The sequence below is a fragment of the Balearica regulorum genome, chromosome 2 (assembly GCF_011004875.1).
Source record: "Balearica regulorum gibbericeps isolate bBalReg1 chromosome 2, bBalReg1.pri, whole genome shotgun sequence".
Classification (NCBI taxonomy): Eukaryota; Metazoa; Chordata; class Aves; order Gruiformes; family Gruidae; genus Balearica; species Balearica regulorum.
The window spans coordinates 143,204,004-143,225,311 of NC_046185.1; the positions used below are offsets into that span (position 1 = coordinate 143,204,004).

The 21,308-nt window shown below is 39.7% G+C and overlaps 1 protein-coding gene across 5 annotated transcripts in view; it reads right to left on the reverse strand.

Annotated features, from left to right (window-relative positions):
* CDK14 (cyclin dependent kinase 14) overlaps positions 1 to 21,308 on the reverse strand; it is a 320,956-nt gene that overhangs the window by 182,523 nt on the left and 117,125 nt on the right. For all 5 annotated transcript variants that reach the window (XR_012834151.1, XM_075746221.1, XM_075746218.1 and 2 more), the window contains one exon: positions 3,380 to 3,474. Coding sequence is in view for 4 of the 5 variants with exons in the window: in XM_075746221.1 (XP_075602336.1) it covers positions 3,380 to 3,474 (95 nt within the window). In the remaining variant the exon portion in view is untranslated. The remainder of the gene's footprint in view (positions 1 to 3,379; positions 3,475 to 21,308) is intronic.

Sequence of the window (21,308 nt, forward strand, 5' to 3'; positions counted from 1 at the left end):
ACTTGCACTACAGCTGGCATACCCACAAGGTTGCATAAACTAACAACTAAACAGAGCCTGGAGAGGAGGGGAACAAAACTTACGCGAACAGTCATACTCCTGCATTGAACTGTAAAGCTGAACTGACCTTTTTCCATGGAAGTCACTGCAGTCTCAGATACCATATGCAAAATGGGTCAAAATCTCACATTTTGACTTCAGGTCTTGTTTAGCACATCCCAGTTAATTATAAAGAAATCATTTTCTCTACCATTCATACATGAAAGACTATCAGCCCTTCAGGTTTTGTAGAGGTGATTCCAAGCAGCTCATCCTCAAAACTCCTCAGGTAATGAGCAACGGCTCTCAGTCATCCCGTGACAAAATGGAGCTCTCAGGTCCCCTTTCAGTACGCTTAAATGACCAACAATAATCACAGCCGATGTAAGAGTTACCAAAGCGTACGAAGAAATTGTGCCCTACTAACAAGGTACTGTATATACTAAATTATTTTCAGTTAAGTTCTTTCATTTAAAAGGAACAAGCCCCCCTTCTCTTCTTCCACAGAAATGTACAGATTCACATTCACCACCAAAATGTTTATATGGAGAATGAACTTCTCCTGATCTTCAACTGTCACATAGAATTTTTAAAGATTGACTTTTCTTGCTTCTGGCGACCACCAAGGTTAAAGTTAAAAAGCTGTTTTCATCTGACAGTCTTCCATGTAAAAAAAAAATTCTAATTTGAGGTACGCAGAGAATTTAATCACTGCCATGTTTCCTTTCAGAGGCTATTCTGCTTTCAGCTTTTAACTTATTGCTGCAATGCATTTTGCAACGAAAGGTGCTACATGAAATTAAATTTCATTCTATTCTTTCAGGGTCAACACTGAAACCAAACACCTCTGCTAATCTTAGACATTTCATCAGTATTAATTTCCCAATGGAATCATCATCGAGCTAGTGACCCAAAGTTTCCATTTTCTGAGAATTCTTGGATCACTAACTGTTTATCCCTAATTTAATCATGACATCTCACTCAAATGGTTTTTAGTATGTTTGAAATGGCCAATAGTGATTAATGGCAATAATGTATCAATTCCATAACATCACTTTATGAAGTAAATCAAATTCAACCCCTTTTAGGTTTGTTAGGCCTTGGTCATTCAAAAATGTATGCCACCATGTAATTTTAATTGCATGAATATTTCTACTGATTTCACTACAAACCACTCATACTATTGAGCTAAACCTGGTACAGGTATTAAAAGAAAAAACCACCACACCACAAACAAAAAAACCCCAGACATTACAGAAATAGAGCTCCGTAACACCAATTGCACAGCTAGACTGTATAGTCAACCAGCCAAAATTTGTAGATTTAAATGGGCAACTGTAATTTTTGCCTCTGAACATTCATATTATGCACTGAATGAGAGCTCTTTGACAAAAGGAACAAAAAAGGTCATTGCGATCATGCAACTAAAATCTGTATAATGCACACCCACAAGAATTGAATTCAGGTTATATGTGCATTCTCAGGCAGTAAGTAGTATCAGATAGCATTAGCTATTTGATCAGACTAGAACGTTACATTACCTAACAACTGTTAAGCTGTTAAGCAATTCTGTCATCTCAAGGCACAGGAGCAAGTTACAACGTCGTTATGATACAGTCCTTAGGCTGCCTGGAGAGAACAAAGCATCCTCCCCCTCCTTTCTGAACATCACCTTGAGAGACTCTGCCCACCAGGCAAAATGCTAAAATACTGCTTGGATCAGTTGCTAGAAACCATTACTAAATGAGATGCTGAAACAGTTTCAATAGCTACCAAACACCATGGGAATAAAAAGGTGCAACCACCAACAGGACTGATCCCAAGAGCACCCTGTTGAAAAACAAACAGCTACGTGAACCCAGAAGAACTAGCTGCTGCATGAAGCTTAGTCTGTGTCCATGCTTATCATGGCTGGGAGTCAGAGTCTGTAAACACTACTAGTGGATGTAAAATCCAGAAATTTGATGTTCATATAATAGGCAACAACATCTATTTTAGGGAGAAACATATTCTATATATCTCATTTCTCAACCAGTTCTGATGAATACCGCTAAATACAGCTGCTGATAAAAGGGACTGCAAAATGGATTCATGTAAAGTTATGCAAATAAGTCTACACTGACCGTTACATAAAATTAAATATCAAGGCTTTTCCTATGCCAATTCAGTGTATAAGTAAGGAGCAGAAGAATCAGTGATTTTAAGAAAAGGAATTAAATTTTCATTAATGTTCCTATATCGGAGCTAAAAAAAAAATATATGTACTGCATGCAACCGCCCCGCAGGCTGCTGTAGCTGAATACCCGCATCATTACACCGTAGCATTTCTACGTAAATAGACAAGGTGAATGGCTTCTCCAGACAAGATGCTGTGTGCACTATTATGTAAAAATTAAGGCATGCTCCCAAGAAACACACAAAACAATTCCATCTGTCTTGAGTAGGGGTGAGTAAGAGTAAAACCAGTAATCACTGTACTTTATAAATGCAGTGTCTTACTGACTGCAACACAATAACAGATATTATACTGAAAATCTAACCTTCTCTAAACTCATTTGTTTCTTTTAAATTACATGTTCTTGGACCCATCTGTGAAAACTAGGAGGTTAATTATGATAGTACATTGCATAATTCCACAGCTAAATGCTGAAGTAGTTCTACATAAATGCCATATGTTTGTCTTAGAAAAACTGAAAAGATTAATTAGGAGGCCAAGCCCAAGACTTTGGAAAGTAATACTCTGAACACAATTAGATCATTACACTGTGTATTATGTAAATGGAAGGTTTAATTAGTAGGTAAAACACCAGTCATGGCAAAAAAAAAAAATAATCCAAAACTCAAACTTGCGTGCGCCAGACTTCTTTTTTACTGACATTGCTTATAAAAAGACACTGTGCACAAGCCAGCCACAACAAAAGCCATTTAAACTTGTTACATGCTTTTGATGAAGGAACTACCTGTTAAAGCATTTCAGTCCTGTGCTGCTTCTTACCTACATTATCCTCACCTATTTTCAAGTTACCCAATTACAGGAGTAAATAAAAAGCTCTAATAAACAAACTATAACTAGGAAGCAGAGTAAGAAACCAGTTTGCAAAGTCAACTGAACAGTATAAGGTCCTTCAAGAGCCCTAGTAGTCACTTCTCCATCTCTGAATCTGGTCTAACCCAGCCTTCCACTTTTAGCACACGCCACTACAAAGCATCACCTCCACTCTCCTGAAGAAAGTAAAGGGTTATTTTGGCCTGATCCATAGAACACCAATGGTAAAGAGAGCTTTTCCATAAAATTCAATACACTCTGGACTATATCCAAAACATTAGTTACTTTACTCACCACATATTCAAACACAAGTGTCAAGGTCTCCTTGGTGTGAATGATGTCATGAAGCAGCACAATGTTAGCATGTTTCAGTCCTTTCAAAAGAGAAGCTGAAAAGCAAAACGTACATGTTATCTTAAAAAGGTTCCAAATATTTTACATTTATTGGCTTTTTTTTAGTGACTTGGAAGATTTTTTTGACATCTGAGTTTCATAACCTAACAACCAATAGTTGTACTTCAGTATCTTCTATGTCCATGAGTTCCACAAGCTCACTGCGTTTGAAGATCACGCCTTCCCATTCAGTGCTATTTTCTCCACCTTGTTGGCCAAAGTCAACCTCACTTTGAGGCAAAAATGAGCTGCGGCTGGAGATGCTTTCCTTACGCAGCCTCCTCCAAGTGAACCAGTCACTCACATCTCATCAACCAGACACCAAGTTCACTTCTACACTCAAAGATAATTTTTTGTCTCAGATAAAAGTCAAGCGTGTCTTTTCAAAACATCATCTTTCCTATCCAACACAACAGAGCTGTTTTCTAAAAAAAGTGCAAAATCTATCCTAAGAGTAGTGTTTGAAGCAATAATTCGCCTTTCTCTCAAACATAACACAGGTTTGATGGAATTATTTGTATTAGCTCATGAGAATAAAACCATGGTATTTTCTCACTATATTTTTTTCTTAAATGTCACTAGATCGTGTTGACAAAGACTTATCTAGTGAACTTCCAGGTGATCTCCTTCATAAATTTCTTCTATACCATCATACATATTTAATGCTCATACCATATTACATATTTAATTTTCCACGAGATATGCCATATTTTAGCAATATATGCTGACAAGCCATGTGTTATTACCAGTGTCATTCTGTTGTTGGTACCTTGTCATCTCATGTGTACAAGTCCTAGTTTCAGAACCTGGCTGAAGAAGTAAGAAGAAATGTTCCAGAAGAGCTTGCTTTGGCCTGCACTCCACAATTCATGCTATTCAGAGAATCAGCACAGAGGAATCTTTCCTGTGCTCTGAATACGTTACCACTGAGCTGTAAATCAGCTATTGCAATTACAATTATTCTTTTTAAACATTTGATCAGTCCATCTCTAGTGACTTTTAACATTCCACAAATTAAGTAGAAGCTTTCTTCTCAAAGGAAGAGCAATGCACAATTTTCACAGGATCCTCATCTTAGAATTTGGAGAACATCTTGGAGTAAAAGATCAGAGAGTTTTAGATGTTGGGGTTTTTTAAAGGACAACAATGAAAAATTGCTACTGAAAAAGGTATGGATACAAACAACAGATAATCAGAATAATGTTCTCAAAGGTACCTTCTTCCAGAAACAACAACATTTAACCTGGGGGAACCCCAAGAAGAGTTCACCTGCAGTAACTGAGCTTTTATTAGCTGTTGCCTCAAATCTTGTCAAATGACCATACACATAGAGAGACTGGGAACATAAAAACTGCCTCCTAGCAGAGCCTGTGTCGAACTGTAGCAGTATTTATGACCTCTGTCAGTTTTTGCTGTTCAATCATCACCTGAGGCCTTTAATTCCTCTAGCTGGCCATTACTTTGTTGCTAAAATCTGTATATGGGTCATTAAAGCTTAAACAGTACATTGAAAGCAGCTTACCCCGAGGTCTGCAAATACTGTCTTTCCTTTCAGTTCCCTCCCCCACTCTTATTTATCTTCTCTAATATCCAACTCTCCCCTTTTACAGCCTCGAAAGTCAATATCTGCCATATATTACAGGAACTACAAAACATCACCTGCAGGGTGAGATTTCTGTCTTCTCCACTAGTCCAAGTGAAATACAGTAAATAATATAGCGCAGAGAGCAAAATCATTTCAATTGCACTAATTTTACACTGCAGAAATAAGAAACAATTCCACTAACAATTTATATTGTGAGAAACCAAGCAAAACTGGTGAAAGTAAGAGAACTACTCTGTGTGCTCTTCTATCAGGACTCCTACCAGTAAGATTGCCTGGCTTGTGAAAACACTGCTTTGTTGCTTAAAAAAGGGGGGAAAAAGGAAATAAAAAGGAAAAAAAAAAGTTGTCTGAAATACTATAGCTGTTTCTTCCTCCACAGAGTACTTTAAAAACAAAATGAAATATGAACTGATGGTGCTTGGTGTGGTTTTTGTTCCAGAAACATCCCCTTTCAGAACAAACGAGCAATACACCTCCTCTTTTGGGCAACTTTTTGCTTGAAGGGGACAGAACTTTGGATGAACTCCACTAATTCAAAGACAAAATCCAGAAATTCACATCCAAGAGAAAGAAAAAGAGTACAGGGAATCTATCAGCATCAGCCCGAGACAAGCCTGACTTCACCTTTGAAGCTGCCAATGCAGCTGCTACTGGAGCTCAGTGAGAAGTCAGGTGCTGCTGTGCCTGGTGTTACTTCTAGAACAAAATAGTTCTCCCACAGAATGACATCTCCATCCAGTGATTATCACCCACAGATCTCACACAGAGTTGTTTTCTTTTGAGATAAAAAGACTAAAATATTGTTGAAAAAGCACTGCAACAACTCACGAAAGTGGGACCAATGTGCTAGTACTCACTGTATCCTTACCATGTATTTTTAAAAACAAAATTATATAATGCTGCTTCAAAACTGCTGGCATTCTTTTTTTACCCTTCATATTAAATGTAAGATAAACAGATGGCAGCACTTTTAATTCATTTCCCCAAAGAGTTTCAAGGAGGCACAGCAGCAAATAATGCTAAAATGCTCTTTTAAAACACTGGACAAAATATTATATGCATTTGAATGGGCAGGTGCTTGTTCTGTCACCTGCGTTTGCATATTCTCTTACAGCAAATTCTAGCAGTAAAAAACAGGGCAGAGGAATCAGTGACATACTTCAATAATTAATGATATCTAAGATGATAATTTCTTTGACTTGTACATAAGTTCATGACCTGAGCCACTAAAAGTACCAACACTTAGCACTTCTGCATCAAGGGCTAATAACCATATTTGCATACCTAAAGGAAACACATTGTATTTGCTTGAATAACCATCACAGACTTCTCCAGCAAGGGGATGCTCTCATCTATTACAAGCTCCTGGCAAGCTGCCTTATTGCTTGTGTTGGTCAAGGAGCTTTTTGCTGTTCCCAGATGAGCAGGGTTCGAAAGTATGCTCACTCCACGAGCAAGCCAAGCCAGATGGACTGCAGCCAACTCTTACCCAAAACCTGAGTAGCATCAGTAAATCAGTGCTTTGCTCCCTGAAGGGTTTACAGCATCAGCTCAAGACTGACACTCTATTAACAAAGCCTTGTGACTGTTAGATCAGCTCTGACTTACCCCTAGATGACTTGGAGTGGTTTGAAATAGGTTATTCAGGCATGTCCATAAAGTAACATTTCACAGCTGTACGTCAAAATCAACAAAAGTAACTATTACTGTCGACTACCAGGCCACATGCAGGAAGAAGAACTTTCACTAGCAGCATTAGCAAAGATGGTACTTTCAGACATGCCAAGTACATTAAGCTTGAACATTGGCTTAACTGCGAGCTTCTGAATGCTTAAAACTAAAAGGGGAGTGTACCAGAAATGGAAAAGCGGACAAATACCCATTGAGAACTATAAGGGCATTGCCGGGGCATGCAGAGATGCAGTTAGAAAAGCAAAAGCTCAGCTCGAATTGAAATTGGTCAGAGATGTCAAAAACTACAAGAAAGGGTTCTTCAGGTACATAAACAACAAGCAGAAAGATAATATTGGCCCACTGTTAAACAGGAGAGGTGAATTAGTCACCCACAATGCTGGAAAGGCAGAGGTTCTCAACACTTCCTTCACCTCTGTCTTTACCAGCACTGTTGGGCCCCAGGCCTTGGGAACAAAAATCCAGGTCGATGCAAACACAGACCCGTCATCAGTAAAGGAAGAGTTGGTATGCAAACTATTACAGGAGCTTGACCCTTACAAATCGATGGGCCTTGACAATATCCACCTGAGGGTGTCAAGAGAGCTGGCTGATGTCATTGCAAGGCCGCTCTCCATAATCTTTGAGAAGTTGTGGAGACTTCCAGAAGAAAGATGAGATCAAATGCACACTGATGAAGTTTGTGGATGATATCAAACTCAGTGGGGAAGCAGACACTTTGGAAGGGAGAGCCACCCTGCAGGAAGACCTGAATAGGCTGGAAGAGTGGGCTAACGAGAACCTTATGAAGTTCAACAAGGACAAGCGTAAGGTCTTGCACCTGGGAAAACATGATCCAGGAGCGCAGCACAGACTGGGATCCCCCTGGCTGGAGAGCAGGTCTGTGGAAAGGGACCTAGGGGTCCTGGTGGACAACAAGCTCAATATGAGTGAACAGTGTGCTGCAGTGGCAAAGAAAGCCAACAGGATGCTGGGTTGTATCAACAAGGGCATCACCAGCAGAGATAAAGAAGTCATTATCCCACTCTGCTCAGCACTTGTCAGGCCACACATGGAATACTGTGTTCAGTTTTGGTCCCCACTATACAAAACAGATGTGGACAGGCTGGAGAGGGTCCAGAGAAGGGCCACAAAGATAATCCAAGGACTGTGAAGCCTGCCACATGAGGAAACGCTGACAGAACTGGGTTTGTTTAGCTTTGAGAAAAGAAGGCTTAGGGGAGACCTCATCACCATGTTCCCGTACTTAAAGGGTGGCTACAAAGAAGATGGAGACTCCCTTTTTACAAGGGGTCACATGGAAAAGACAAGGGGTAATGGGTGCAAGTTACTCCTGGGGAGATTCTGATTGGACACAAGAGGAAAATTTTTCACGAGAATAATCAGCCACTGGAATAATCTCCCCAAGGAAGTGGTCGATTCCCCAACATTGGGCACTTAAGATTCAGCTGGACGGAGTGCTGGGACATCTTGTCTAGATGGTGCTTTTGTGTAGAGAGTGTTTTTGCCAAGGAAGGTTGGACCAGATGACCCTTGAGGTCCCTTCCAACCTGGTATTCTGTGATTCTATGATTAATTATGGTCCTACCATAATTAAGTCGTTGTGATCATCCTACCACAATTAATTAGTTCTTGCAATTCCTGTCTGTCATCTTGTTCTCATTTTGTGAAAAATCAGAAATCTCCACTGTGGCCCTATATAGAAGAATCACCCATGATTTCCAAATTGTCTGACATTTCAGTGACCTGGAACCTTTTGTCAGCAGTAGCAGACACACTCAACCTCATACTGCTCATATTCACCATAATATACAACTGCTGCTGATACTCTCTCGGATTTCCTACTATATGAAAAGGCTGTGATATTACTGTCATTTTTCTAAAAAGTATAGCTATGAAAATGCCTGCTTTGCTCAGGATATAGTAGTTGAGGTGTTCTCTGGGGCTATCATGCACCAGTGCTCACCATTTCCCATGCTAGTCCTCACATGCAGTGTTCACCCTTTCTCACTGTCACTCTAGGAGGACATCTCTCGTTGGGAGAGTTTTACTCTTGAAGACAGCACGTCATGGCAGTTTGCACCCATCTAATATTATTAATGTAACTGTGCACCTTTGCTGCCTTGTTTAATTTCTCAGACACCAAAGCACGCACATTCTAGTCAGTAACACAAATTTGTGAAAGCAAGTAATTTGTTGTGCTTCAGAGCCGAAAAACGTATCTGTAAAATTCTGCAGCTTGTCACTCAGACTCAATGGTGCTCTCTGACAATGTGCCAACTTCCTCTCATAAACAGTTGAGTTCAGTCTCTTCGCTCTGAGCTCTCCTGGAAAGGCATCTTTAGTGAGAAAACATTGATGGTTTTTTTCCCCTCATTATGTCTTCTGAAGAAACATACTCAAATGTGTCCTATTGCCTACAAAAACTACAGTAGTTCTGCTTCCCTTCCCAGGAACTTATGTTTCCATCTACACATCTTCCATAGCAAGTTTTAAAATTTGGCCTCAGAGAACAATGTCCCTTTTGGTTCTCATCCACTTCCCACACAGCAGGACTTACTGTGTGCAAAATGTTACTTAAATTCTAGCACAGGGCCAGGAATTCAGCACTCTGTTTTGCAGTAATAAATGCACAGAAATCTCCTCAGAAATGCAGTCCCCAAAGCTACACTTTGCTATTTTCCAGTTCACCCATCTGAAATAATTTACTAAGAGCAAATAGCTTTGCTTTCCTACAACCCTACTATGACAAAATTCAATTCACTGAAAACCATACATCCTAGGTAAGACCGCACTGACCACAAACTTCCATCTTCTCACCCTAGAATACGTTCTGCAGAGTGATCATTATTTGTACTCCCAAGTAACTGATGTTAGAGCTGCACATGTATAAATACACAGAATTGGTCAGCTTCCACTCTGATCTTAGTGGACACAATGCAATAAAGACATATAGGTCACTGGTCAGCTTTGAAAGATTTCTAGGAGGAAGTTTCTTCACAAATTTCAAAAGAATCTTTGAGCTACAGGAAGAACAGAAAAAGCATCAAATCATCTGAATGTGCTATTACGTAGGCTTAGCTGAATTACCTTCTTTACAGCCAATTCCAACCTCATGACAATCTCTTATAGATTTAACAAATGGCCCTTATTCTAGTTTTCATTAAGTCAAAAAAAAAAGAAAAAAGTGTGGCATAAGGAAGCGCACAGTGCCTCATATCCTTGCAAGAAACGATTTGCTAGCCCTTCAACTGTAGGCTGCTTTGCTGGAGGGACTACATGGATCACATTAGCTGCATCTACCTCCTCAGGCCGAAATTCAGGCTGACACGAGTGGGTTGAACTTTTAACTACGTACTTTTTTTATTTGTGAAATTTCTGCTTGCTGCTCCTACTTGAAAGTGTAGTATGTATTAAAGAAGAAATACACAAAAAGAGCGTGTGTGACAACACACAGCACCTTCAGAGGTCCTTCTCGCTACAGCTGTCATCCCCTAAGCAAAAGGCAAGTCACAAACCTGTTGAAACCTCTTTGCCTATTGAACTGGAACAAATAAGCTCCAAAAAAGCATTACAGTATATTATTCTAAGATATACAGAAGACTGCTGCCATACGGAATGAATGTCTCTTTCATTATGTTCTAGATATAAATTTATGCATTGTGTATTGTTCCCAATGCTCTTCAGACACAAGTACAGACAGAGGTTAAAAATAATGAGACATCATCCTATTAAAGCCAGACTCTCATGGAAAAAGACTGTAATATGCTACTCATATCTTGTAGCAGCCAGTCATATCTTGCCTTCACTGTCCATTTCAGTATTCAAGAGGAGGAAATTGTGTAAACCAAAAACATGTCAGTGTGTACAGAAAACAACTCTACGATGCAGGTAGCATGTGAAAGCAGGAGTCTTTCTACTACTTTTTTATGCACACATAGCATGACTCGGACTAGTAGCACAATCTAATAATAAAAGTGTCACTGATTGTTATTAGTCTTGTTATCTTGCTGACTTTCAGACACAGTTATCATATAAATACCTATCTACCTTAGGATGAGTTCTGTGGAAGTTTTTTGTCTAAGCAGTTTCTCCCATGTCCCAAAAAACAGGCTTTAGTAACAACTTCTGTAACCCACTGAGTAATTTTCCTCTTGAAAAAAACGCACCTCTAAACCACATGTGTTGGAGTGGAGACTCAAAATCTGGAAATAGAGAGGCCTTTAAAATAGGAAAACACATTTTGCCATCTCCATTAAAATCCTCTAAATATGGTCAAGTTAGAAGCTTTTGAAATAGCCTCTTTGGGTCAGACTGAGTACCAGCAGTGAGAAAGGAAGGAGGAATACAGAAAAGGGGAGATGGCACGAGGGGCTGAGATTCACAGTGGAAGCTAGGAGAGCTGGGTAAGGAGAAGGAAAAGCCAGAGGACAACCGAACAGCCTCCACAGATGGAAAAACGCAGGAAGTGGAAAGTGAGAGCATGTAGACAAGACAGGGAAGGGAGAGGACTCAGGGCATAACTTAAAATAAAGACTGCCATGCCAAGTGCTCAAAGCAAAGACAGACTGCAATTACAGGGACTTCTGCAACACTAACTCAGCTTCTCCAAGATACACATTCCTGAAGTCACTACTGTGAGATAAGCCAGGGTACAAGCTTTCAGCACACAGCTGCTTCATATCTATCTTGCATTTATCTTGCACTTTGACAACCTGTAAATTGACAGCCTAACTTAACCTGCGGTGACCAACTTGTGTGCTTGTAACCATTAACTGTTCCCAGCTCTTTTTTTTTTCACAGATGGAAAAAGTGGTTGCTTAAACTTTATTTTTATACAGACCCAAATACGAACTTGATCCAGCTTCAGTGGAAGGACCTTGCCCAGAGAAGCTGAAAAGTCCATCAGGATCAAGTCAGAAGAAAATCAACCTGATCTTTACCTTTACCTCTACCATTGGCTGAGCATCACGTTAAGTCACTCAAGCTGATATCATCACCATGTTCCTCATTTTCTGGACATTTCAACTTCTGATCATCATTGACGCTTATCAGAACCGCAGACTGTATGCAATTATTACACAACCTGAAGCAACACTGTACAGTGATATTACCCAATGCTATGCAAGTACTTTGAGAGTCATCTCAAAATCATCATATAAAAGGCCTCTCAGCAAGTGGGGTGCTGAGAAGATGAACAAATATTTAAGTAGTCAGAGTACAGTGACGAGTGTTCTAGAAAATCTCAAAGCCATCTGTGTTTTAATAGCACACAGTAGGTGCATATAAGCTAGAGCCACCCATCAAGAACGCAGAATTAAATTAATCGTTCATCATCCGACACAGGCAGAGATCACACAGCGGGAACAAACATGGTGCTGTTGTGTAATTAAGGAATGAACGGTACAAGTAGAGGGACCAAATTAAGTTTTCACAGGTAAACTTAATTCTGACTACTTCTGAATGATTGACTTTGCAACTCTAATAAAGATCCTTTGCTGTAAACAGTATACCTGCAATATTAGAATTACACTATCTATCTAAATGAGGGACTACATAACTGAGTACCAGTACTGAAACTCGTGCCCTGCTGAAGTCAGTGTGAGTTTTGTTACTCGCTTTTCACAATGCATCAAGACAACAAGAAATCACTTAACCGTTATGTACCTGCAATGAATATTTTTTTTGTACATAAAAGACAGAAAGCTACCCTAGGAAATAATTTAATTGCATTAACATGAAACCCAGTTACCTACCAGCATACTTCAACCACTACTTACAAGTGAGGAATTCTATAGAAAAGCTATATTTTAAAAAAATCACTTTTGCTATATTTCTCAGTGGGCCATTTCCTCCAGCAAAAACGCTGCATGAAAAACAGACAGATTTGTCAGCATACACTTTAGGCGGCAGGAAAAAAAAAGGCTCGTGGCATATGTCTTGCTATTTTTCAAAGAGGGAGTGAGACAGGAGCCTTTAAAGGATCATGACAATTTTCTTTTTCGAGGTGGATGAGGCTCAACATGCCTCTTCACCCACAGCTGGAAAATAACACTGGAATGAACATGGCATCGCTTTGTCTCTTGTGGAATGATTTAGAAGTTAAAGAAAGGCAGCCTCAGTAGAAAGCTAGCAAATACCTATTTTTACAAATATTTTAGTAAACAAAATCAATCACAGTGAAAATAAGGCATACTGTTCTGCAACTGAAAAGAGAATGATGTGGAGTGGGTATGAGAAAAGAAGAAGGATTTCATAATAAAGTGAATGAAATCCAGTCATAGCATAATTCGCGATAAAAAGCAAGTCAAAATAATTAACTACTATACTAGACTTTTAAACATAATTAGAATATGAATAATATCTAGAACAAAACATTTTTAAGGACAGGAAATAGCCTTAATTCTGTCTAGATCTCTTTGATGCCTATTATAAGACTTGTATTAGATTTTTCTTCCCCATCCAAAAATATGCTAAGCACGCAAACTACAAAATGGCAAGAGTCCCTCAAGTAACTTGTAAACTAATTTCCAACATTAAAAAAAAAAAAAAGCAATAAAGGGATGCAGCAAGCTGGCAGACACTACAGCAGCAAAACGCAGTGATAACTCAAGTGAAGGTTAAATTTTTTTCCAGACTAAATCAGGTGAAATAGATTGAATCAGAAACTGCTAACAATGCTGTACCACCAACAGCAAAGCACTTTGGTGCTAACACTGCTGGTCATCTGCTTTGCCATCACATAATCTGAAAATACGGTTTGAGCATTCTTTTCACATCTAAAGGCCCTGTCAGCTCCCAAGGAACAGATATGCTGTCCTCCTCCTGCCTTTGCTCTGTGGTCTCTGGGTATTGTATCGGTTCTCACCCTGTCATTTAATTGTCATTTACTCTTGCAGCACTCATCAACAATGTTAATTGAATTTAAGGTGCAAGCAATCAGGAGGAAACAGAAAACCAAACAACAGACGCACAGGATTTGTGCTTTGTTCACCCTGGAATACAACTGAATCTAAATCAGGATGACTGCAAACTTTACAAATTTACTTTTAAATGACAGTGGAGATCTGTATTACCATGTCATTGTCTAAAGCAGCGTGTGCTTATTTAAACCTTGTGGATATTGTTCAACTTTAAAATTTGCATTTTAAAGGACAAAACTCTTCCTTTAATCAAAAGATGGTAAGCAAGCCCTGTATATTTTTTAAAAAAGCATCTGGCCCGCAGAGAAAGCAGGAGAGGTGCTAGAACAGAAAAGATGGGCTGAAAGAATGTCTCTGCTTCACAGAGCTGACAGCCACAGCTGATAGTGACAGGGTGATGCAAAAGTTAAGTGATGCTTAGAAGAGACCTAGTTGAGGTAAGCTAGTCATTTCTACCCTCCTACTTTTGCTGAAAACATCCCCATAATTTTCAAGTACAGATTCACAATAACCTGTGTAGATGCATGACGCCAACCAAACTATGGATCTAAATCCACATTGGAAGGCATTTTGAGCAACAATATAATTAAAACACACCCAAGAAATGTGAGAAAATACATTAAAGGGATCTGCCAGCATAGCCCATTAACACCACAGGTGGTAAGATATATTTTTTTTTTTTTAAAAGGCCAACTCAACAGCCAACAGCTTGTCTGTCTACTACATACAGATATAAAACATCACTTCCCAGCTCCCTTGAAAATATAGTCAGTTCTTCCATCCTGTTGTGTCATGCATCAATTATAATTATGGCAATTTACTGTTTATTTTCCAGATAAAATTCTTTTTATAGAATCATAGTAATTAACAATGACAATAGCAAAATTCATAGTCACTGCCTCTTAAAGTACCAGTTCCTGTAAGAGGACACTATTGCCTTGCCAAACTTTAGACAAATGTCCTCATCTTTTACAGTTTGTGTCTAACAGTGTTTGTTCCAGTCAAAACAGGTCAGCCTTTTCCAAGAGAGGACTAGAGAACAAATATGCTCTTTAATGTTGGTGACCTTTTCTTCAAACAGCTCTCAGATCTCATGCATTGAAAGGCGGCCTTCAAAAGTTACACTTCAGGTCAAGGACATACTTTTCCCCATTTCTGTGAAAATCTGTCCAATTTGTCAAAGTTTACATCTAGTCAGTGGAAAATTGTACTTTAAAGCTGCACTTTAGCAGCTAAAATCTCCCAGAGAATCCATCCTCCCTGAGCACTCTTAAACATTCAGATATTTGGCAGAAGCAGAAGAAGTCTGAGCCAAGAAATCTGGAATCCAACATCAGTTATAGATGGGACAACTCTCTGACAGTTTCCCCAAAATCACAGCCCCAAACCTGTTCTTGGCTGAACATATCTCCAAGTCCCTTGCTCCAATCCCGCTCCCCTCTCTCTTCAACCCCACAAATGACAAAAAGGGTGGGAAATCTCTAGCCCTGCCCAAGTAGACTCTCCATCTCCATCCCACAGGTTCCTGGCTCAGGCGAGTCAAAGTCACCAACCCTTCCCATCTTCCTGTTACTGCTTTCTCCACCTTGTGCGGCTTTGAATGGCCCCTGTAATTCACATTCTTCCGGATCTACTGTTGTAGTGGTAATCCTCTTCCCAAGATCTTCACACCAACATCTATTCCTAACTTAACTTTTTCTTAGCCTTTGACATCACTTCTCTCCTAGTTCTCCTCTCTACCACTGCCCAGGCATGGACGCTGCTAAGTCTGTCAGTGGAGCTGCCAGGCTGCAAGAGCACAGTAGAAAGGGGAGAAAAGAGGCTAGAGGGAAAACAGGAAGGAACAAAACCACATGGATAACACATGCAAAGTTTTTAACTCTGTCAACATCAGAAAAAACAAACAAACAAAAACCAAACAAACAAAAAAAAAACCCCAAAAAAACCCCCAAACCCACAACTAAACATGGGGGGAGGCTGAGGGGGATAGGGGAGGTGGGGTGTTTGACACTTTTGCAATGAAATTTGCCATGTGAAAAGCGTTTCACAAGGAAACTTGAATGCCATTCACAAGCTCAGGACAAGCCAACAAACCAAAACCCCAGAGCTTAGACCCAGGTTCATCATCCCAGAGAGTATATAACCCCTGAGATAAAGTCAATTCTTCAGTGGGTCTCTTTAAATATTTCTTGTTTATTATTATGGCTGAACACAAAAGTGACTTGCTAACCAAACACATGAGGCATGAAGGTTTTTGTCCTTGAGGAGAAATGGAACAGAAAACAAGTAGGGTACCTTAGCGAGCAGCAGGATCTAGAAAGAGAACTACAACATTCCTAGACCACTGTATTTCTCTGTAACTTCCATTTTCAATCAGAAAGACTAAAGCAAATAAAATACTAATAGGTGGTGTGGCTGAATCAATGTGTAGCAGTAACTCTAACTGATGAGCTCCTTTGTATTTACAAAAATCAAGTAAGGAAGAAATCAAACTTCAGCTGTTAATTTGATTTGACCAAGCACAGATTGGACTAGACCACTCAGCGTATCAGTATATTGCCAATATGGGACCTGAACATCACAGAGCTATTGCATATAATCTCTTTATAAATGTACCAGTATAGCATGATCAAAGATGAGACTCTCTCATCTCACCAACTGAATCCAAAAAAATCTGCCCAACACCAACACAAGACTCCTCAGTGCTGTGCAACTACAGGAGTTGAATGCTTCCAGTGTAAGTAACAATGGTATGCTCATAAGACCAAGGTTTGGGAATGTAACAAAACCTCGTTGCTTTAAAGAAGTTTCTGAACCTCCAAAAGTTTTCAGAACACATGTTGCTCTACATAAGCCTTTTCCAAGGAACTCTTGAAGTAAGTTCATCTGCAACTATTTTGACTGCAAAAGGTCTAACACATTTTTTAGTCTCTACAACTGAAGTCTCTACAACTGCGCATCTTAACGTGCAGGAAGACACAGCTCAACCACTACAAAGTCCTTGGAGCTTCTTACTAGTGATTTGCTGCTCATCATCACCTCATCCCAAGTAAATCAAAGAATGACTTCAACAAAGCCACCAAATTCTGTGGGCTGAGTTTTTCTGCCAAGGGAACACAGTCTGACCTGAAAGAGGTCACAGGAATTAGGACAGAAGCAAGTACCCATGATGCTAATGAATTTCTTTCTGCCATCAGCATGGCTGATGTAAGTTAGTGTGTAAGCTACATCAGACATTTTGCAACAGTAAACTGCACCTCTGAAGGAACTTACTAAATGAGGAACACTGAGTCCTGGTTCCAACACATGGAACCATTTTTTTGGCTAAAAATCAAGAACTGATTACATCTGAAAGTCTAAGAGCACGTTCCAGTTCAGATATGCATATTAGAATAGCGGCAGCCAAAGTGCTAACACTCACAAGGCTAAACATCCCCCCTGAATTCCCACCTCAGTTCAATCTTTCAAATAGCACCAGCCCTATGAAAGCAGAACAGAAATGTTCCCAAACAGAAAAAGGAAAGATCAGTACATGAAAAAGGCACAGGAACACTACTCTCTCATTTCTAATTAGGGCTCAGCATCCCAGTGATGACAGATCACAGACTTCAACAGGCCCATCAAAACACCTCTCCCCCAGCTGGTTGGGACGCTTGCATATGACAACCTGCTAACATTCCAAACAAACAGACAAGATCTCCACAGATAAACAAACCTGGTCTGAGGCAGTAAAACACACCCCTCTCCTAAAGTTCTCTGGGACCACGATAAGCTCCACGTAAAATATTAAAAACTACCATTTATTTGAGAAGAAACTATGGTTGGGTATCCGTATCTTGAAAGGATCTTTAACCTTAACTACACAATGAGTGCCACACATCATAGGAACTGTGGCGGTGTCACTGCCGTGAAGGAGCGTGTCATTAACTGCAGGTGTTTTTCCAACAGTTTGTTCGGCTTTAACAAGTGCTGTTAATAAAATCTGGTCCTTTTGTACAGTTTGGCTTTCATTTCACTTGAGAAACTTTTATAAACTTGTTTACATAAGTCTCAGAGATGTAGATTTATAATTCTGTCAATGATTTTACAAGGTTAATGGCCTCTTTAATTACAACAAATGAATGAGAAACTGAACTACTTTAAATTTATGCACTTCAGTCAACCATAAAAACAGCATACTCTGCAAAGAACGTGGATGTATGAAACAGAGTAAAACTCACCTTTTTGCTGACAGCTCCAAAGCAATGTACAGAAAAGGACATACTCCTCTTAACGGCATCCTTAGACTCTTAAGTATTTTAAAACCTAAAATCCTAAGAATAGAGATTAATGCAATCTCTATTCTAATTTCCAGACCTAGATGCATCCAAGAAATACTTTTACTCAAGACAGATAATTTAAAGTAAACAAACACACACACACCAGAACAAAAGCTCATACTGTGATACTGAAGGCTCAAAAACGATTCTCTTTTCAGAAGCATATCTGTTATCCAAGATATTTTTCATCTAATTTAAACCCCATTTTCTTTTATTTTTTTATTGAAACCTTAAGCTTTTAATTAGTATATTTTTAAATAAAGGAATTTAATTAGAACTAAATAATACTGATAACAAAAGCTCCCAGTCCCTTAGTAAAAAAAAAAAAAATCCATCTAAAAGGAAGTCAATTAAGACTTGAAAATGTCACAAAATTTGTTTAAAAATTTTGTATTATGCCTCAACATTTTTTTTATTCAATTAGTTGACATACATTAGTGAGTAAAAGGCTGGATCACATCATATGCCTTTTTAAGGTCAAATAAACTGAAGTTGCAATAATTATAACCCAAATTTCTTTGTGGAACTAAAACTTTCATCATCTAAACTCCACTAAAGAACTTGATTCAACAGTAACAACATTACAAAAGTTCATGTTAGAAAAAAGGAATGGAATAAAATCCCCTGACACCTAAGAGGTTTTTTAAGGACCAGAGGTTTCCTGTTGCCTCAGAGAGGTTAGAAGTTGCCTCATGCTCTTGAACTCTGATTCACGGGCAAAGAAACAAATTCTTTGAATGTGACATTCTACCTTCTTGTCCACAGCCATAAAAATGGATGAAAAACATGAATGCGTGGGCTGATGGCAGGATGGGAAGGTTATTAATGCAATTCATAAGCCCTCTGGACTACTGGCAGAAATGCGACAGAGAGGTGTGAAGAAAGTCTTGAACCCATTATCCACAGATATATACTCTTATAGGTTATTTAGTTTGACCTCCTCAATAGAAGGAACAATTTTATAGCTCATAAATTTTTACTGAGCATATTTTTAGAAAGACATCCATCCTCTCGCAACAACCCAGCCATAAAAGTGCCCGCAACCCTTATCCACATTTGGAAGAGTGGGAAGTCCATCTAATCCTTACACTGATAACTTAAGCAAAGCCTGTTTAATCAGGCTTTGGATGGAGACTATACCTCGCTCAAAAATCTTTTCTTTTACCTTTATAAAGATTTGTGCTTATTTGTGCAAGCAAGGCTGAGAGACAGCAGCATACAGACACACATCAATACCTATCACTTGAATTTTGTTTGTGAGCTGCAGCTACAATCCTTCGCTTCTCCACTGGCATGCTAAATAAAGCATTTTTGATTATGCAAATAGTCCTCTGCTTTATGAATAGGGCCTCAAGTGATTCAAATGTTAATTCTGTTAGAAATCTTGATGCAAAGCCAGTATTTCAACCATGTCAGCTTTATAACCAAGACTTTCTGAGAAACACGTAATCGCAAATTGAAAAACATCTTTTAGGACCGCAAATACATTGGGATAAAGTAACCTGGAAAAGTGTGAAAGTTCTTTACAGCTTTTTGTCAATGGGCCTACAACCTGCTGGGCTTTGTTTTGATCTAGATGCCCCTTCAGGAACTGGCAGATTCCTCCCAGCAGCAATGTGGGCACTGCTACGCTCAGAAAACCAGAAATGAAACATCAAAAGCAAATTTTTATCTTGTCCAGAGTTTAACGTGCTAAATGTTTGGGGGTTGTGTCTTCTCGTTTTCTTAATAAAACCCTCACACAATCTAGTGAATGTTTGTACGAAAATGTTCTCAACAGTATTAAACACATTCTTCAAGCCCTCACAGCACACAAAAGAGCAAGCATGCACCCTGCATTTCAAAGGAATACAGGGAAAGGAAGTGAGCGTGCGTGTGCATGCGTGTGTGTGTACTATCCTGCACTTTGAGGGTGAAATGTGTAAAAAGTAGATTAGATTATATTTTTTTTCCAGTTATAAAATTTTGGGAATATTTGGACCACATAAAAGTAGGTCAATTTTGACTGCTTCTATACTAGAACTTCAAAATACATTGACTTAACAGCTTTTCTTTTCGCTTTGCAAGTAGAGTTTTGATTTTTTTTTTTCAACCTATTAGAGTAACTTGAATTATTTTGTCCTCTCAGGTTTTAGGAGATATGAGGGAAGGGAAGATGTTTTCAGATGGAAGCCAGACACACTACCACTGCAATCACCCTGTCTGCAAAGCTAGCACAGTGGTACACCAAGGTTCCTTCTACCTTCTTGACTTTCTTGATTGCTTCTGCTCAGGGAAAAACAGGTGATAATTAAGATGAAATAAAACCCAAGGATATCTGTTATATAATTACCTGAGCTGTACAACTAGATGGGCTTCACATAGCCAAGTCTCAGCTTAAAGTATCCATAGACACCAAAAGGGTGTTAGGAAACTTCCACAGGGAATCATAGAATCATAGAATGGTTTGGGTTGGAAGGGACCTTAAAGATCATCTAGTTCCAACCCCCCTGCCATGGGCAGGGACACCCTCCACTAGACCACGTTGCCCAAAGCCCCATCTAGCCTGGCCTTGAACACTTCCAGGGAGGGGGCATCCACAACCTCTCTGGGCAACCTGTTCCAGTGCCTCACCACTCTAACAGTAAAGAATTTCTTTCTAACATCTCATCTAAATCGACCCTCCTTCAGCTTAAACCCATTACCCCTTGTCCTGTTACTACACTCCCTGATAAACAGTCCCCCACCAGCTTTCCTGTAGGCCCCTTCAGATACTGGTAAGCCGCAATTAGATCTCCCTGGAGCTGCCTTTTCTCCAGGCTGAACAACCCCAACTCTCTCAGCCTGTCCTCATAGGAGAGGTGCTCCAGCCCTCTGATCAGCTTCGTGGCCCTCCTCTGGACTCGCTCTCCTGTACTGGGGCCCCCAGAGCTGGACGCAGTACTCCAGGTGGGGTCTCACAAGAGCGGAGTAGAGGGATAGGATCACCTCCCTCGACCTGCTGGTCACGCCTCTTTTGATGCAGCCCAGGACATGGTTGGCTTTCTGGCCTGCAAGCGCACACTGCCGGCTCATGTTGAGCTTCTCATCAATCAATACCCCCAGGTCCTTCTCCTCAGGGCTGCTTTCAGTCCATTCCCCACCCAGCGTGTAGTTGTGCTTGGGATTGCGCCAATCCACAGCAAAACATTAAATGCTTAAAATTAGCTTTCATTGACAGTGCAAGCTTTGAGCATCTTCTTAAGGCAAAATCCACAGCATCTTTATTCGCATTAACCCCCTCCTAACATCCAAAAATAACAGTCAAAGAA